This window comes from Arvicola amphibius, chromosome 1, assembly GCF_903992535.2.
Source record: "Arvicola amphibius chromosome 1, mArvAmp1.2, whole genome shotgun sequence".
NCBI classification, from domain to species: Eukaryota; Metazoa; Chordata; class Mammalia; order Rodentia; family Cricetidae; genus Arvicola; species Arvicola amphibius.
The window spans coordinates 9,712,100-9,730,635 of record NC_052047.1 but is presented as its reverse complement, the minus strand read 5'-3'; the positions used below and the strand labels follow the sequence as shown (position 1 = coordinate 9,730,635).

The 18,536-nt window shown below is 35.4% G+C and overlaps 1 protein-coding gene across 2 annotated transcripts in view; it reads left to right on the top strand.

The window, feature by feature from the left end:
* Cfap299 (cilia and flagella associated protein 299) overlaps positions 1 to 18,536 on the top strand; it is a 489,548-nt gene that overhangs the window by 225,508 nt on the left and 245,504 nt on the right. Inside the window, exon 5 of one of the 2 annotated variants that reach the window (XM_038340182.1) lies at positions 1,120 to 1,143. The exons of the other annotated variant lie outside the window; for it this stretch is intronic. Within the exon in view, the coding sequence (XP_038196110.1) occupies positions 1,120 to 1,143 (24 nt within the window). The remainder of the gene's footprint in view (positions 1 to 1,119; positions 1,144 to 18,536) is intronic. 2 annotated transcript variants of the gene reach the window in all.

Genomic DNA, 18,536 nt, shown 5'->3' with positions numbered 1-18,536 from the left:
TTATCCACTCTGTTAGGAACAAATGAAAAGATGCATCAAGATGCTTGGCAGGTGAAATGGCATAAAGTAAACATCAAAGAATTTTCTGAGGAAATACTGAAAGGCGAAATCTTAAACTGGTAATTAAAACAGGGCGAATCACCAGCTCATCCCATTCTGGAATCACCGGGAGATGAACTTCCAGGCAAGCAGCTGGAGGGGATTCTGATTATGACAATTAATGTGGAAAACCTGCCCAATGTAGGTGGCAATACTCCCTGGCTGGGAGTGTGCACCTATAAAGGGAGAAGAACAGTCATTGCTTTTTCTATTTGGCTGTTTCAACTTCTTCTTTAATTCCCTGGCTATGATGAACTATGAGCTGAATTAAATCCTTTATCCATCATGTGGTTTTGTAGGGGTATGTTATCACAGCAACAACTACAACACACACACACACACACACACACACACAAATAACATACACTGACAGAATAAATACCTTGTGATCTTGTCTGCTGAATGAATTCTGGTTGTCGCCATGATTTTTTTCTACTACTCAACTAAAAAGTCATTAACTATATTTCTGCCTCTCCAATTAAAGATGAGGTGACAGATGACAATAATCAGCTATTAACTGTGAGAGATCAAAGCTCATACTTTCTATTAACAGAAATTAAATAACAGATTTCAAGCATATGTGCAACTGCACTAAATACTATTTATTAAAATAGAGGAGGTGTGATATATGTTCATGAAATATTAATAACTTAAGTGATTTTGACTATGCTTTAAAGTCATTTATGAATTGGGGACAATTTAAAAGATTTGAGTATATTATTTTATATTATTACATAATAATCAGTTGTTGAGTATGAAACAAGATATAAAAGTATTACCTGTATATTACTAATATTGTACCATTAAGGAGAGAGTGTCAATCTGAAATTCAAACTTTATTAGGAAGGATCATATATCAAACTCACTGAATCAAAATGCCACAAGGTGGCAGTGGCCTGCTCACAATGAAATAATTATATAGGCCACTGAATGGCCATTATTTTGGAGCTGAAATTTGATCTTAATTGTTATATTTTTGATAACTAAATTTTTGACTTGTGGTACATTGAATTTTTAGAGTATATTATGTCAAAAAAATTAATTGTCTCATTTCTACCATTTTTACTGCTTTCGTCAATACTACAAGAGGGAAAGAAATAAGAAAAGAAAGCTTATTAAATATATATTATGTATAGGCCACCTAACCAGATATCATACCTTTTTATTGAGTCTCTAGAATATGGCTAAATGTTTGTATTATGTTTAATATTCTGGAAAGACTAAATTCAGTGGCAAAATTTCTTGTACCTACAAACACAGTCCTGTTAATGATGAGCTATTTACTAAGCACTTAACAAAACTATAATAATCTATAGACACCTGTCATTAGCTCTGACTGTTTAATTTGCCTGCTTGTAATATGTGTTCACGCAGACTTTCTATGTTTAGACATCTACAGGACTTCAGTTAGCACAATGGTTTGCATCATCTCTTTATTATTTTGGGTCAAGTTAAAATGGATAGACTTTTATACTGCTGAACTGTTCATCTTTCAGCAATGAAAATGATTCATTTTAAAATTTTATTTTTCAATTCCCATAGAAACTCATTGTCACACAAGACTAACATGGCAGATGAAATCCACTACACTGGGAGAATGAAATGTCATAGGTGTGTGGAAACCATTTTCAAATATGTGATATGGAGGCCAAGCATTTTGACATTGGTATTGTGCTTAGATTCAATGCTTGCCATTCAGTGAATTATATTTATGGGAAATAAGCCACTTTGGAAACCAGTTTGACAATTTCTCAGGAAATTAAGAAACAATCTACCTCAAGACCCTCCAATACCTCTTTTGGGTATATACCCAAAGGATGCTCAATTATACCATAAGGACATATGATCAGCTATGTTCATAGCAGCATTATTTGTTATAATCAGAACCTGAAAACAACCTACATGCCCTGCAACCAAAGAATGGATAAAGAAAATGTGGTACATTTACACAATTGAGTACTACTCAGCAGAAAAAAACATGATATCTTGAAATTTGCAGGTTAATATATGAATCTAGAAAAAATCATATTGAGTGAGGTAACCCAGACCCAGAAAGACAAATATAGTATGCACGCACTCGTAAGTTGCTTTTAGACATAAAGCAAAGAAAAACGAACCTACAGTCCACAACTCCAGAGAAACTAAACAAAGAGGACCCTAAGAGAGACATACATGGATCTAAATAGGAATGAGAACAAGACAAGATCTCCTGAGTAAATTGGGAGCATGGAGGTCACAGAACAGGGTAGAAGGGGAAAGGGGAGAAAGGGAGGGAGGAGACAGAAATGTATAGCTCAATAAAAACAATAAAAATTTGTCTTAAAATATGTTAATTTCAGTAGCTTTTATAAGTTTCTTTCCAATATGGGCTGACATTTTTGGTTGGGATAGCATAGTGGGTTCATATTTAAATGAGAGCTTCTGTTCCAAATACTAGAAGCAAATGATAAAATGACGGTGTTTTAGGTGCTAAATTTAAACACATCAGTGAATTGCAAGCATCTAAAACTATCGTCTAGTTGCAGTGTCATGGTCCAAAATAAAAAAATAGTTTTGAGTCCAACCCTAAATGACACAAACACCAACAATATTGGTGTGTGTGTTACATAATAACCACATACACATGAGCTAAGTTCACTTGTTACTGCTCATATTTGAGGATAACTTTTAGCACTTATTTTCAAGTGTCTGTGAGTACAGTCAACATTTGAATACCACAGAACCAAGAGAAATCATATTCTCAAGCAAGTAGAAGGCTATCGCAGAGTGTTTAAAGAGGGACATTGATGGGATTTTTTAAAATCCATTTATTTTATTTATGAATGAAAACAAGAGTTTGAAAATAAATTTCTTTATAGATAGTGCAGCATTACTAAGCTTAACCTATATTGTTTTGAAAAGACACAATATAAAGAATGCACAATATTACAAGAGTGATTTACCTGCCATTGCAATGAAGACATAAAATGATATTGAAAACAATTAAACAATCATTTCATTCCCTTTAGCCTGTCTGTTTTGAAAAGATTGAAAATTTTTTCTTAACACCTTTTCTTCCTAAAACTGTGTAATCTAAAAGGAGAGATCTGTTCACCTTATACCTCCAGGTAACAGTCTGTCAGTGAGAGAAGTCGAGTCAGAAACTCAAGCAGACAGGAAGACTGAAACAGGAGCTGAGGTAGAGACCATGGAGTAGTGCTGCTTACCAGTTGGCTGGTATTTTTATAGTCTCAATACAAATTTCCCAGTCTTTAAAAATTTAAACCCTTTAAAATCTCAGTCTCTTTAAAACATACAAAGTTTGTCTAAAATATACAAAGTCTCTTTAATTTTCAACGTCTCTTAACTGTGGACTCCAGTAAAAACAAAACAAAACAAAAACATGTTACATACTTTCTTATTTCAATGAGGTAAATCAGGGCAGGGTTAAGATCAGAGACAAACAAAGCCAAACTCAACCGTATAAAAAGTTCAGTGCTTGGTATCTTGGGTCCAGTCACTTCTCCAGCTCTGCCCTCTGCAGCACTCATAACTTGTCCTCTAGGCTAACGTCCCTGGCAGACATCCCATGGCACTGGCATCTCCAAAATGCTGGGGTCCACCCTGCACCATCACCAAGAGCCTGTCCTGGGCTCTCTTCAGAGTCAGATGCTATCAAACCTTACTTTCTGTCTGTCTTGGCCCCTTCAGTCCCGGGCTTCAACTTTAACTGAGGCTATTCATTCCCCAGTGGTGTCTCTCCTGTCTTCTGACCCCAGCCTCAGCTGCTCTCCATTTTTATCCTTAAAATATCTGAACAGCTTCCTTGAAAGTTACTGTTGAAACTTATTGTGACAATATCGAAAATCTTTATAGCTTGTTTTAAATTCCAATTCTTCAGAACTGTTTTCTTCAAAGAAAGACATTGTATAATTATGCCACAGCTTTACAATTTTATATGTATGACAAGATACTATTAGGTAAGGTGACAGTTCCCTGAATTTTTCTTTGCATATAATTAGGAGTACAAGTAGTTTGGGCATTCGAAAACAAAATAAAATTTTGTTCATTTACCTTCTTCTGAGTTTTTATTATAACATATATACTCTGTAATAAGACAAATATTGTGTAGTACTGATTATGTAGATGTATACAAGACACCATGTATCTTGAAAGTAAAAGAGTTTTAACTGCTGGGTTTACTTTATATGTATTAGCAATCTTTTTCTTTTTCTTTTCTTTTGGTCGACATGAAAAAAAAAAAAAACTAGTCATTTGAGGAGAAGAAATTTTAATTGAGAAAATGCCCAAACCAAACTGACTTGGGAACAAACCTCTGAGGCATATTCTCAATGAATGATGAATATGGGAGGGCCCAGCCCACTGTGGATGATGTCACCCCTAGACTGGTGGTCCTTAGTGGTATAAGACAGCAGGCTGAGCAAACCATAAGCCAGGAAGTAGACTCCTCTGTGGCTTCTGGTTCAGGCCCTGTCTCCATGCTCCTGCCCTGACTCCCTTCAATGGTGGGCTGTAAGCTAAAATAAACTGTTTCTTGCTAAAGCTGCTTTTTTGTCATGGTACTTTATCATAGCAGGAGAATCTGTAATAAAGATTACAAGGTTAAAATTTCCCTTCTTTGTATATTTTTAATCATTTAGAAAACAGAATTAACAAAGTATAGGACTATAAATGTGAACCATGAATATAAACTTTGATTCACCAACACAAAAACTTTCAAAAAAGTGTAACACAGCAGTCAAGGATGTATGTTCTGGGGCCAGGTCAGATTCACTTGAAATGAGCTTTGTTGTAGGTTAACCCTTTGACTCCTCAGTTCCCTCATGGGTAAATTAAGTCACAAATATCTCACCATATATAGATTGAACACACTTAAAATAGTATATACTCTACTTTATAAGTGCTCACTAATTCTGTTCTTGTTCTTTCTTATTGTTCCAAAGAGTCTACTTTAGCTTCAGCTTTACTTTAGCTTGAGTAAAGGAATCTGACCTTCAGTATTGATCTTGAAGTTGAAGGTATATATGACAAAATACACTTTTTATTATGTGCTGTGTTTGGATCACTGAAAAACTCTGAAAATTACAGTCATGCTGCATTTAGAGATTGGATTGTAGCTCTGGAAGATATCATCATAAACTTATAGTACTGTTTAATTTTTTCATTAAATTTTCATTGAAGAATTCTATTTAGTGATTGCCTGATTAAGTTGAATTTATTGACATTTAAAACATGTAATCCTTTGTCTTACTCAAATGAACAATACACGCATAATGAAATAAAACCAGCATTAATGACTGAGGTCATTATACATTATTTCTCACTCTGCCTCCCAGAGGAATCCAATAAAAGGATTTCACTATACACAATAATTTAAAATTCAAAAATTATACTTTCCTTAATGTATACACTATATCTTGGTCTAGCTTTATAATGTAGCAATATGTAATCAGTAATCTGTAAAGTTCTGTGACATGAAATTATATAATATTAAATGAATTTAGTACCATTTTTTCGTTTATAATGCTTGAGGTCCTTTAGTTCCAGCTAATCTTGAATTTAAGTCACATAACATCAAGCTGAAGGCAGCTTCCACAGTCCATGTCAGTACAACTTTCCTTTGAAGGCTGAATAATAAAATCTCCCTGTGAGTTGGGCGGTAGTGGCACACACCTTTAATCTCAGTACTCAGGAGGCAGAGGCAGGCAGATCTCTGTGAGTTCGAGGCCAGCCTGGTCTACAAGAGCTAGTTCCAGGACAGGCTCTAGAAACTACAGGGAAACCTTGTCTCGAAAAAACCAAAAAAAATAGTATTCTATCTATCTATCTATCTATCTATCTATCTATCTATCTATCTATCTATCTATCTATCGATATATCTATATAGTATTTTATATAGATAGCTATTCTGTAGTATGCAGCCATTAGCAGTCTCTTATTTTAGTTCCTCTATTATTAACTGAAATAAATATTAAAGTTTTAAATCTAATCCTCCAAAACAATGTTGATTGCAGGGTAAACTTATAGCATTGGTGAAATAGCAATAGCACCCTCTAAAACTGATTGATGTTTAATATGAATTACAAACAAGGCCTCTATTTTTCTAGCATATTCTTACACATGAAATTGGGAGTGAAACATGAATGCACAATTCGAAGGTTATTTTCTATTTTAATGATCGGTTATCTTCTACAATGGTTTCCCAGATTTTTCCAGGTAGCACAACAATAACTTGTTAGAAACAAATGTGAGTGATACTTGTTAGTATTGAATATGACAACCATTCATTTTTTTTTACTTGTAGAATTGTAAAAGTCATGGATTCTAATTGAACTTGATTAGTTTGGGTCATAATACAACTTATGGCACACTGATAATCTTTTTTTACTTACATATTTGATAGTAATAAAAATTGTGTATTTCCTAGAAAGAACTTCACAAACATTCACAAGCAGATAAGCCATGAAAATCAAATCTTATCAACACCTTTGTTCAATTGACAAAAAATTTTATACTCTTATCAAAATGGCAAATATTTTGAGTATAATGGCCATATATCTATGGTGCTAACATCCCCCAGAAGGTTTAAGAATTAAAGGCATAGTAGCATATGCCTGTAATCTCAGCTCCATGGGAGTCTGAGATGGTAGGACCATAAGTTTAAAGCCAAGTGGACAATTTAGCAGTACTCTATTTCAAAACAAAAATTAAAAAATCTGGGAGTATAGCTCAGTGGTCGAGTGCATATGCAGCTTAGAAAATCTTGGGAAGGGTCAATTCTTAGGGGAGGGAGAGAGAGAGAGAGAGAGAGAGAGAGAGAGAGAGAGAGAGAGAGAGAGAGAGAGAGAGAGAGAGAGAGAGAGAGAGAGAGAGAGAAAGAGAGGATAGATAGATAGATAGATAGATAGATAGATAGATAGATAGATAGATAGATAGTAGATGATAGATAGGTAGATAGATAAAGATGATCAGCTCATATTCTGAAATTTCATTCCCTTCTTCAGAGGTATATAGGAATTAGAGAAGAAAAAATTAGCATTTCAATAAGCTGCCTTACCCTTCACAAGTTCTTGACCTTCATATGGAAATTCCTATGTTGTTATATGCCAAGGATGGGCTGTCTCCCAAAATTTCCCATCTGACGTCAAAATTCCATCTATGAGTGAATGAAGCATTTCATTTATAACTGCTTGGAAAATTTGTGATTGGCATAAGCTTACTTGTCAAAGGAAAGCCAGAAAAGATGTTACAAATGGAAAATTTTAACAGAAAAATCTGCTCCTAAGTTTTAACACTTAACTTCATATTTGTTTGCACACAGTCAAATGTTATGTACTAGTTGCTTTAGAAATATCAGGGTTTGACAAAATTCACTTAGACCAACCTCCTTTATGTTAAAATCAGTTTGAAGTAGGTTAGATAAATGCATGAATGATTCAGGAGAAACGATTGCTCTCTATCAGTAGATCCTGGTATACTGTGTTTATAATTTCATAATATCATCTATGGTAGAGCAGCAGCTAGGAAATATTTACCTCTGGACCATATCCCGCCTACTCTTCATTTGTGCAGAAACTATTTGTTAAACTAAAGCCAAGTTTATTAATTTTCATAGGAAACTTGAAATGCATGTTTTTTATTTATTTATAGAAAAAGTATGCTTGTGGCCTAGCAGGCATAGGGAATTAAGTGTACGCATACATTACAAATGTAGAAAATTCAATACACTCATCAAAGAATAGCTTGAGTCACCAAACAATAATGAAGAGTGTGGTCATCCACAGATACTGCAGTTGGCTATGGTATAAATTACTTGTTTGTTCTTTAAAGGTTAGGTATCTAAGATCTGCTGTATTATATTCATTAAGGGTAAAATGGCACTATGAAAGGTCTCTGAAATGGATGTATACTATATCTTGTTCCTCAAAGAGATAAAGGGGAAATGGCATTTTGATCTAGGTGTAGTGGGTGTAATTCAATGTACAGTAAAAAGGAGAAGTGATAGACATGTGTTTTGCCCCTAAATTCTCTTACCTTGGAAGGCAATGGTTGTCAGTGACTGTGCATTCCGTTGATGAATTATACTGTGCTGCACAATGGCAGCATTTGTCTTTGGTCTGTGGACCTAGGACACTCACCATTGATGGGACCTCTACCCGTACAGGTAATAATAAGGTGGTCAGTCATGCAACCAAGAGATCAAGTTTAAAGTTAAAATTAAAGGAGAATTCCCAGCACTATAGCATTTCATGTTGTGTAAAGATCTCCACCAGCCTTGCTCCTTCACATGTCAAAAGTATGCAAATGAGGTGACTGGGTTGACAGGAAAGATACATGTGAGTTAGCAGTGGATGTCACAGAGCAGGAGAGTACAGAAACAACTAGAACAAGACTATTAGTGACTTAAAACAATAGACAAAGATAATAATTAATGGATACCATATATCCTCCATCACATCCTCTAAAGCACATGTCCCCGCAGTTCAACTGAAGGTCACAGTGGCACACTCTGTAGGACCTCACTGGAGAAGCCACATTTAAAGTGGAAAAGGAGCCCTGTGTATTTCTTTTTGTCATGCGAAGTTGACTTCACATCTAATTTCAAAAATCAAGGTTTATTTATAACAATAATAAAAATAATTAATTTATAGTACATATTAAAGTGTAAGGAAATGGCGGCTGCAGAAAATTTTGGTGTGCTTAGAGTTCAGGGGATCCACCTCATCAAAATCTCTTTGTATTGGCAAATTGGGGAACTGAAGTAACAGACATATTATCAGAATTGTGCATGAAAATATGATCAAGGCGGAAAAGAACCGACTGACCCCTGTCACTGGTTATTTGTCTGAGTCAGTCTGATTTACACAGGCACATGCACACCTGCACAAACACACACACACACACACACACACACACAAACATGCACACGCATGCACACAAATATGCACACACACAAGCATGCAACACACATGCACACACAAGCATGTATACACACATGTGCACACACACATGCACACACAACCAACTTCTTTTATTCAGTGTAACTTTTGCTCTGTGGAAGGGAGTTGATTCATGGCAAAGGTTTCCAACTAAAAAAAATTCCTTAGACATTCAAAGATTCTGGTGTGGTGCATCTTATTAATAAGGGTATCTTCAAAACTATAAGCTTTGATTCCAATTTAGCCATTTTAGGTTTTGCCATAGATCTATATATAAAAATGGGAGGTTGATGTGGAATTTGCAAACACATGAAGTAGTCTTGTTTCAAAGAGAGGTGGTAAGAGACTCTGACACTGAAACAAGAGGACTAACCTGTTGGAGTGTGTAGAACACCAAGTCTAAGACCTGAGAATATGAAGACAGCAGCACAGTTCACAGCTCCACTGGCTGAATGAAACATAGAGCTCTCAATGGTCAAAATGATCCCATTTCCTGATGGAAAATTCTGTTATTCTCCTTTAATTTCTACTGAATTTGTGGTCTAGCAATGATGTCATTATGAACCCCGAACCTTGAGCATACCTACTAAGGATGAATTTCTGTGGTGGAACCTTAGCATTCCACGTGAAGTGACTTTTGAGGGGTCAATTCTAATGGGAGGCTGTTAATACTAGGCATCAATGCCTGTAGAAGGGGCACTGTGTTCTTGTGGGCCCCAGATAGTTCTCATGAACGTGAAAGGTTCTGAAAAGAACCATTTTGGTTTGGGTTTACTGCCTCTCGATGTGATCCCGCACTATTGTCATGCTCAACATGATACTACCCTTTCCAGGTGTTCATCAGGGCTGCTACTATTTCCCTGAATATCTCTTGCTGTGAGATAAAAAAGCACTTAAAATGTTCTTAGTCTCTTGTATCTACAGCGTAAACCAGACATTGTTTGATTCTACCCACATGAAGGAGAATTACAATGAGTGGGGAAGAAAGAGTTGGAGATCTGCTGTTTAATGTACAAAGAGTTTCAGTATATGAAGATAAGAACGTCATGAAGATGACTGAGATACAGTGATAATGGCAAACAATATCAATATCCCGAATGCCACCCAACCTTCCACGAAGCACAGAAACTGATGTTTGTTTCATCACAATAAAATAAATTAATAGATCAGATGAGAGATCCTTCTTGTTCCGGGTGTTGGGCGACTACCTAGTAACTACGTCTACTAAGCCTATTTGATCTGTAGCATGCTTTGGAGATGGTAAATCCATAGCTCTGTCTGGAATTCTGGAGGCAGGTATGTTGGTGTGTCCGGGATGGCAGGAAATGCGGACTAGAGCAGCAGACTGTGACAGGCTGTTCCTGTGATAGAAAGGCTTTGCTAACCAGGTGTTTGCCTGTTTTCCCTTTTATGCTCACCCATGTCCAGGTACACCTCTCTCAGGACCTCACACCAATTAGTGTATGTAAACAGAACAGTTCTCAACGGATTCACATTGTTCAGGTGATTCAAGATCATCTCCAACTCTTCTTCACATATCTCTTCAAAGTGTGCCGAGGAATTCACACAATCATGCCCCAGGATGAGTCCTGGGAATTCCATAATTCCCGCAAGTCGAACTACAGCAGTGACACTAGACATCACCTGTGATGCTCCCTGGAACTGTCTCAGCATAGTCTATTTTTATTCTGTGTGGATTTTATCGTGATTTTTTTTCTCCCTCTTGTGTGTGCGAAGCTTATATTCTGTCTCAGAGGGTTACTCAAGACTAATTAGTGTCCTCCATGAATAGGAAATGACAACATCTGTAGTTTATCATGGGAAAACATATCAATTTACTTTGCCCAATCAAATCCAGATGAATATTTCATTTTAGTGCAAATGTTAAAGAAATATGCAAAAAATGCCATGTCTCTGAATTAGTCTGGACAATATCACTATTAAAAGAGAATTTTAATATCAGTTAAATTACATGAGTTTGAGTAACTTTATTATATAAACTAGTTATTTGTCTTTGACATCCAGCAATTGAAAAATAGCTGAGCGCATTATAATATGTATGTACTGGAAAGAGTTATTGGAGAATAAACTTGTTATCACTGTATCCATTATATCCCAGAAATATCTAATATGACTGTTCAGTGAGGGCAGCCAGTTACACAGTAATGTACTATGATCCTTAATTTTATATGAACAAACAAAACATGTGCTTTGTGGAGGCTACTACACAATATAATATAGAAATGTACAAGCTGAGTCATGAGCTCTGATTTGAGATTTAAAAATTAAATCACTATGGAAGGATTCTTGCATTTATTTTAAAGCTATTTTTACTGTTCCGCTGATGATAATAAGTGTAATAGTTTTATATTTACAAAAACTAACTAATAAATGAATTTAGAATTCAGACTTAATTCTACTTAGTGATTCTTCCCACTATAAAAGATAATCTTACTGGCTAAGCATATTCTTCAATATTCGTAGGATCTTATTTTCCATTTCCTGATTCCTCATGTAATTTCAGATGTGTTGGTATCTGGAGTAAGGGCAGCAAGCTGTTGCTATAAAGATTTTATAAAGGATAGGTCAGATGGGAAGAACATTGAGAGAATCCTTGCTCCTACTCTTGAGTATATTTTAAACTGTATTTGAATATTTTTACACTAGCAACAGCTGCTTTCTCTGAAATGGTCCACTGTCTGGGCTCTTTGCCTGGCTTCACAAGGCAATAGTTTTCAAGCTTCCATATGAAATGAATTCATTTTTAAAATTAATTCATTCCATGAAAAAAAGGGAAAAAGAATGTTAAATTCAGATTATTTTCGCCTCTTTTCAGTAGCAATTGTGACTTAGTGTTGTTCCCTGCTCCAGTCTCCAGGAGGAACAGGCTCCTTCGGATGCACTGCGTCTCCTTTGGTTTCAGAAATCCGGCTGTATCAAAAGACATCGAGCATTTGTTAAGCAAAATTCCTGGTCTTTACCACCACTCCTTTCCAACGTCTGCCACCTCAGTGCATAGTATGATCACTCATCCAGCTGTGCAAGGCTGATTCTGGTTCCAGCAATGGCCTCTCCCCGGTCATATAGGCAGCCTGCTGTCAGGCCTTGTTTTGATCTCCACCCCCACTACCACATCCGTGGCCCACTAACCTACCTCTTTTTTTTTTTTAGCCCATTGCTTGTCTTTTCCTTGTCTGTCCTTGGGAAGCCATCAAATTCTTCTCAACACGACGACGTTGCTTTAAATTTATCTCAGTTTCTCACTGCCCTTAGGGTAATGGGTCCAGGAGCTCCCTCAGCTGGGCAGAGCTCTTTTCCTGTTGTTTGGTTCACATAATCTCTCACTCAGGAGTGTGTTAACCCCACTTCATTGCTTCCTCATCGTATCTATTGCTGAACCTTAAGATGCTCATTCCAGCATGTTTTTCAGGAAACCCTTTCAGACTAAACAAATTTGCACTCAGTTCTTATTGTATTATCTACCTCTTCTTGGTTACTTCAATAAATAAAAGTAAAAATTTGTTTCTATGCTTTGAATTTCTTATGTTTTATAGCAGAAATCTCAAAGATTTCAATTCATCCTTGTATTTCTAGTGATTATATCCCAGAATACTAAAAAGGCTAAGTACATATTTATTGAATAAATGAGTGAAGAGATCGATGCTCATGGAAATTCAAAAGTTTATCAACTGTTGTTAATTTACCATTTACTATCATTTACCTTATAAAATTAAGAGAGATGTTTATTTGGATATTGAGATATATTAAGTAATCATGTAAAGATGAAGCATGTTTGACCTCCCTTAAGATGAAGCATTTGACAACACATGCTCATCAGTCCCTTCTTAGACCCTTGGTCTCTATTATCTGGGAAACTACTCTGAGAATATCATTAGTCTTTAATTTTATATATTTTTCTGTATGTTTTCATGTATAATTTTACATATATTTTCAGAATTCCCGCCATATGCTGATGTTAAAATGCTACTTTGCTTTGAGAAATTTGTTACTTTAAAATATTTTTCTGAATATTAGTATAGAACTCCTACAACTCATAAGCACCTCCAGTAATGTAGCAGGATACAAGATTAACTCAAAAAAATCAGTAGCCCTCCTGTACACAGATGATAAATGGGCTGAAAAAGAAATCAGAGAAACATCACCATTCACAATAGCCACAAATAGCATAAAATATCTTGGAGTGATTCTAATCGAACAAGTGGAAGATCTGTATGAAAAGAACTTTAAATTTTTGAAGAAAGAAATTGAAGAAGATACCAGAAAATGGAAAGATCTCCCATGCTTTTAGGTAGGTAGAATTAGAATAGTAAAAACGGCAATCTTACAAAAGCAATCTACTGATTCAATACAATGTCCATCAAAATCCCATCAAAATTCATCACAGAGCTAGAAAGAACAATGTTCAACTTCATATGGAAAAGCAAAAAACAATCCTGTACAATAAAGGAACTTCTGCAGACATCACAATTCCTGACTTCAAACTCTACTACAGAACTACAGTACTAAAAACAGCCTGGTATTGGCATAAAATAGAAAAATAATATAAAATTTAAAACTGAACTCCAAATCAGGTCTCCTGTTTCCTGAGAAGCACACTGCGCATGCTGTTAAGGCAACCATTATCAGACACACATGGAATCCTCTGAAATTTACTCGTTTATTGACAATTCTTTGTGTTAGTCTTGTCCAGCTCTCATGGAATACTATAACTGGGGAGAGTAAACAGTATTTATTTGGCACAGTTCTCAAAGCTGTGCATCTTACATCAGTGTGCCATCATGGTGTGGTTCTTAGAGAGAATGTCTGAACTGACTGGTTTCCATTGTGCCTCCAGAGGACAGGGGATTTCTCTTCTTGTAAGGATGCTAATCTTTTTTGGGGACTCCCATCCTCTTTAATTAGCTCCCAAAGACCTTACCGCCAAGGGTCAACTTTGGCTTTTAATATATAAATTTTTAGTGAACCAAATATTTCTTCTATAACACACAGAAAACACGCATGCATATACATTCATTTTTGAGAATAATAATGCTTTTCATATGACATAAAATATTCCATATTTCTACCTATAAAGTAAGTTGTTTATTTTTTATGATTTCATTGCAGTTCATTGTGTGGCCTTATGATCATTTGTCTCATCACGTACAGGTGCTGACATGAAATTTTGTAAATACATCACATTATACTATGACTACATAACCATTGTGTATATTTCTGCAGGAGAAATAGAGCAAAGACATTCTTAATCTTAAATATTGTTAGCTGTTATGAGAACTCTCTGTATCTCTGTAGAAGTTAAATTTTCTTATTCATGAGACTAAGAACTCTGTAAAGGAGTCCTAATTTTTTTTTTGGCGACTGTGTTATCCCTAGTTGGGGTCCCTAGAATTTCCAGTAACAATATGAAGAAACTGAAAGTTTGGGATTTTGACTTGGCTGTTATCTAACTTGGAGGATGAGGAAATAGCAGCAGGCCAGGGAACCCTGACTGCTCCTTGGACTGGAAAGGGAGGGGGAGGAGAGTTAAGGGAGGGAGAGGGAAATGGGAGGTGGGGAGGAGGCAGAAATTTTTAATAATAATAATAATAAATAATAATAATAATAATAATGCCATAGCAGCAACCTAGGAAGCTATCCCTTCTTGGTTTAATTTTAAGGTTGGAGAGAGGTGCTTGTTTCTGTCACTTGATGTTCTCTATGTTGTGTGTTGTGCTTTCCAAGGTCTCTATGACTTAGGGTCAAGGACTGGTTGCACTGATTCTCACAGGCAGTGACAGGTGAAGCTGGGACAAACTATTCGTGCAAACATATGCACAGAAGTTTTCCCTTAGAACCTGTGTGTCCACTGCGGCTGGAGTGTTATTGAGTTCTCTGCTAAGTATTCAGAATTAGATGGACCTTGTCACACATGCTTCTTCCAGGACACAGATTTTTTAGCACACTAGTTACTGAAAGGCGGCATCCTTTCCTAAACGCTGTAGCATCTTTGAACCACAAGTTAATGAAAATGGAGGATTTTAACTGCCAAACCACAACAGTGCCTCCAGTGTCTGTCATCTTGCTTTGAGCTGGTGCAAAGGCATGTGTTTTGCATCTGTATTTGAGAGGTTAGCCTTGACATTCCTTCATCCCATGCAATATTTGTTAAATAAAAGGAAAAGAAAGAGGCAGGCATGCTTCACCCAGATGTGATATTTAGTCAGCTTGGAAATTCTTCCCCTTGGCTTTCCTGTCACTATGCAGCATTCGCCAGGACTGGCCTCCTGCATCCAATTAAAATCGATGATTGCTAGTGACTTATTATCCAGATTTCTAATCAACTAATTACAATAGACCTACTGTGCAGAACAAGAGTACTACAATTTATTCTGGTGGAAGCTTTATTCTTTGTTTCATGTTTACAAAATCTATTTAATGAATTCTCTTCCATGAGCCACTGGCATTTGTAAGTGTTTTTGAAGGGTAAGAAAAACCCCAAATCTTTTTTCAACTTTTATGAGAAGACAAGGTCATGTGTCAAAACCTGATCACATTTACTTTTGCAAACCAGCACACATTTATCCTCATGGGTAGAAAGCACTGTCTTCTCTCAGTCCAGACTTCTGTGTGCAGAAGAAATCTCCATATGAACTTTATTCTTTGTACCCCCATCTTCCTTCTCCCACTCCTTATTCCCTCTCCTTTCCACTTCTCCACTTTTTCTTCTCTTTTAAAAACATAAATCATATTTACTTGTATCAATGAAGCAATATTAATGAGAAATTTATTAAAGTTTATATTTTATTCTCTAATATGATACTACCAGGGTAGTTTTGAAGTATTTGGAATTGAAGGAAAATGTTGAAACTAGATTGTCTAGACTACCAATTCTTTCGGAAGTGTGTGTGTGTGTGTGTGTGTGTGTGTGTGTGTGTATTTATATTCCATGGAAGAAAAAATGTTAAAAGCTAGGCTTACTATCAAGAGAGTGAACATTTTTCCTAAAGTGATGTTAACCAAGTAACAAATGGACAAATTGCATTGAGCCCTTCTATGCAACACTTTATTCTCAACACCAGATTAGAAGTGCTGATCCTCAAACCACAAGGTAGACAAGCTTCAAAATATTATTTTTAAAAATTGAAAAATGTGTTATAAAACATTTTTAGATTTGTTAATTTACATGAACAGACATATTTACTCTTGGAATAGTTATGCCATTAAATACAATTTCTCTTTCAATTACTGTGCATATGGCTGATCTTCTCATTATTTTTTTACTTTACCAGATGGATAACTGTATCTTTGGACAGATCATTGTGAAAAGGAAAATTCACTTTTGTCTATCTTTATATAAATTTTTAGAACAGAAATAATTTTATTTTATTATAAATCAGTGAATCTGAGCTTAGAGTTTATGTACTTTTAGAATAAATACATGGATAAGTGCATGAAATGTGTAAATATTCATATTTGTGTGAGTATGTAGGTTATGTGGCTAGCTGGGCAAAATGACATATATAAACAGATAAGCATAGAAACATATATACATATGTATCAAGTAATTTTGCCAGTAGGAATACATGAACAAACATTCAGAGTCTGCCATTGAGTAATCCAAATTCCATAAAGGAAATAATTATTTTATTATGCTTCTGGACCTTGTACCATTTGTTACAAGTTGAGAAAACCAGTAAGTATTTGCTAAATTAGCCAATGGTTGTCTTCTACATACTTCCAAAGAGCTCAATCAAACATTAGTTAGATCTCAGACATATCTATTTGGTTCATGCTCTTGTCACAATAGTTAAACAAAAGCAATATTTTATTTAATTTTTTTTTGATTTTTCGAGACAGGGTTTCTCTGGCTTTGGAGCCTGTCCTGGAACTAGCTCTTGTGGACCAGGCTGGCCTCAAACTCACAGAGATCCACCTGCCTCTGCCTCCCGAGTGCTGGGATTAAAGGCATGCGCCACCACTGCCCGGCTGCAATATTTTAATAATTAGTCTTCAGATGATATCTTAAGAATTTAAAAAATATTTAAGTTTAGTTTGCGTTTTGTATTTATCACAGAAGGCTAAATATGTTCAAGTAATTGATACATAAGAAATTATGTATACAGTCTTCTGCTTGTATGTATGCCTGTAGGCCAGAAGACGGCACCAGAACTCACTGTGAATGGTTGTGAGCCACCATGGGGTTGCTGAGAGTTGAACTCAGGACCTCTGAAAGAGCAGCCAGTGCTCTTAATACCTGAGCCATCTCTCCAGTCCAAAATGTTATAAATCTATACATAGTAACTTCATGGACTATGAGATGGCTCATAATTTCTGAAAAGCCTTCCTCTAATGTCTCTGGGATATGTTCTTACACTAACCTATGTGGGCTTCCTGCTTATACACTCTGACATCCTCCAGTTGACTTAAGTGCTCATCAAGAGATTATAGTTGTATGTTATTTTTCTATTATGTTTAATGCTTAATCATGTAAATCAATTATGTATATATAAGGTGTTAGGTAAGTAGACAAACACCAATAGAATATTTGAAAACTTTTTGTTAAAATTGTAGCTATATTAGGTGGAGGTAAAATAGTTGTAAAAGAATCTAGAAACCTACCATGAATAAGTTATTTCTGAACTATCTCCAATTTCTTAAACACCACAAATGAACTAATACTAGATTTTATTTCTTTATTCAGAATAGATTATAGTTTGGGTAAAACACATAATAAGTCCTGAAGAGTGACCATCATTTAATAAGCTTGGGCAAGGTCATAGGCATCATTTAAAAAATACAGCTTCAAGGGTATCTGCTTGTGTTGCATAAAACATCATCTACAGCCTTTGCCAAATCCTTGTCTTGACTGTTCTTGAAAGAATTAGACTAATTTCAATTAAAAAGTTAAGTTTTTAAATTGGAAACTAGAAAATATTCCTAAATAAAATATGAATGTAAAATAAAAATTTCATCTCATTGTATAGAAAGTATTTTCTTAAACTGTATTGTTATTGGAGGGTGACTAAAATTGGATTTTAAAATATTTTTGGAGACTCCAAATTGTTGTCATATGTTTCAGTTTTATGTGCTTTTAAGAAAAGTATGTGTTCATTAGGCGTAGGGAGTTTCCTCCATAAGTCCTCCATTTTTCAAATGGACTTTCAATTTAATACATGATATATTGAAAAAAGAAGTACTATGTGATCATTTATCTAATGATGTACTGGCTTTTAGTTGAGAGGTTATCTTACTTAAAAGTAAGCAAAATATCTACAAATAGCTTCATAGTATAGAAATACACTTTTTAATCTATATGTAATATGAAAATAAGAACCCTGTTTATAAAAAACAATTTAAAGGTTAATAAGAAGGCTGGTATTTGCCAAGAATTAAGTATTTTAAACAGCTGCAACTACCAGTTGCTAAATCAAGAACTTTAAATTAATATGTAGCTTACAAAACAGTTTAGAACTATCAAGTAAAATAACTGCCATCCAG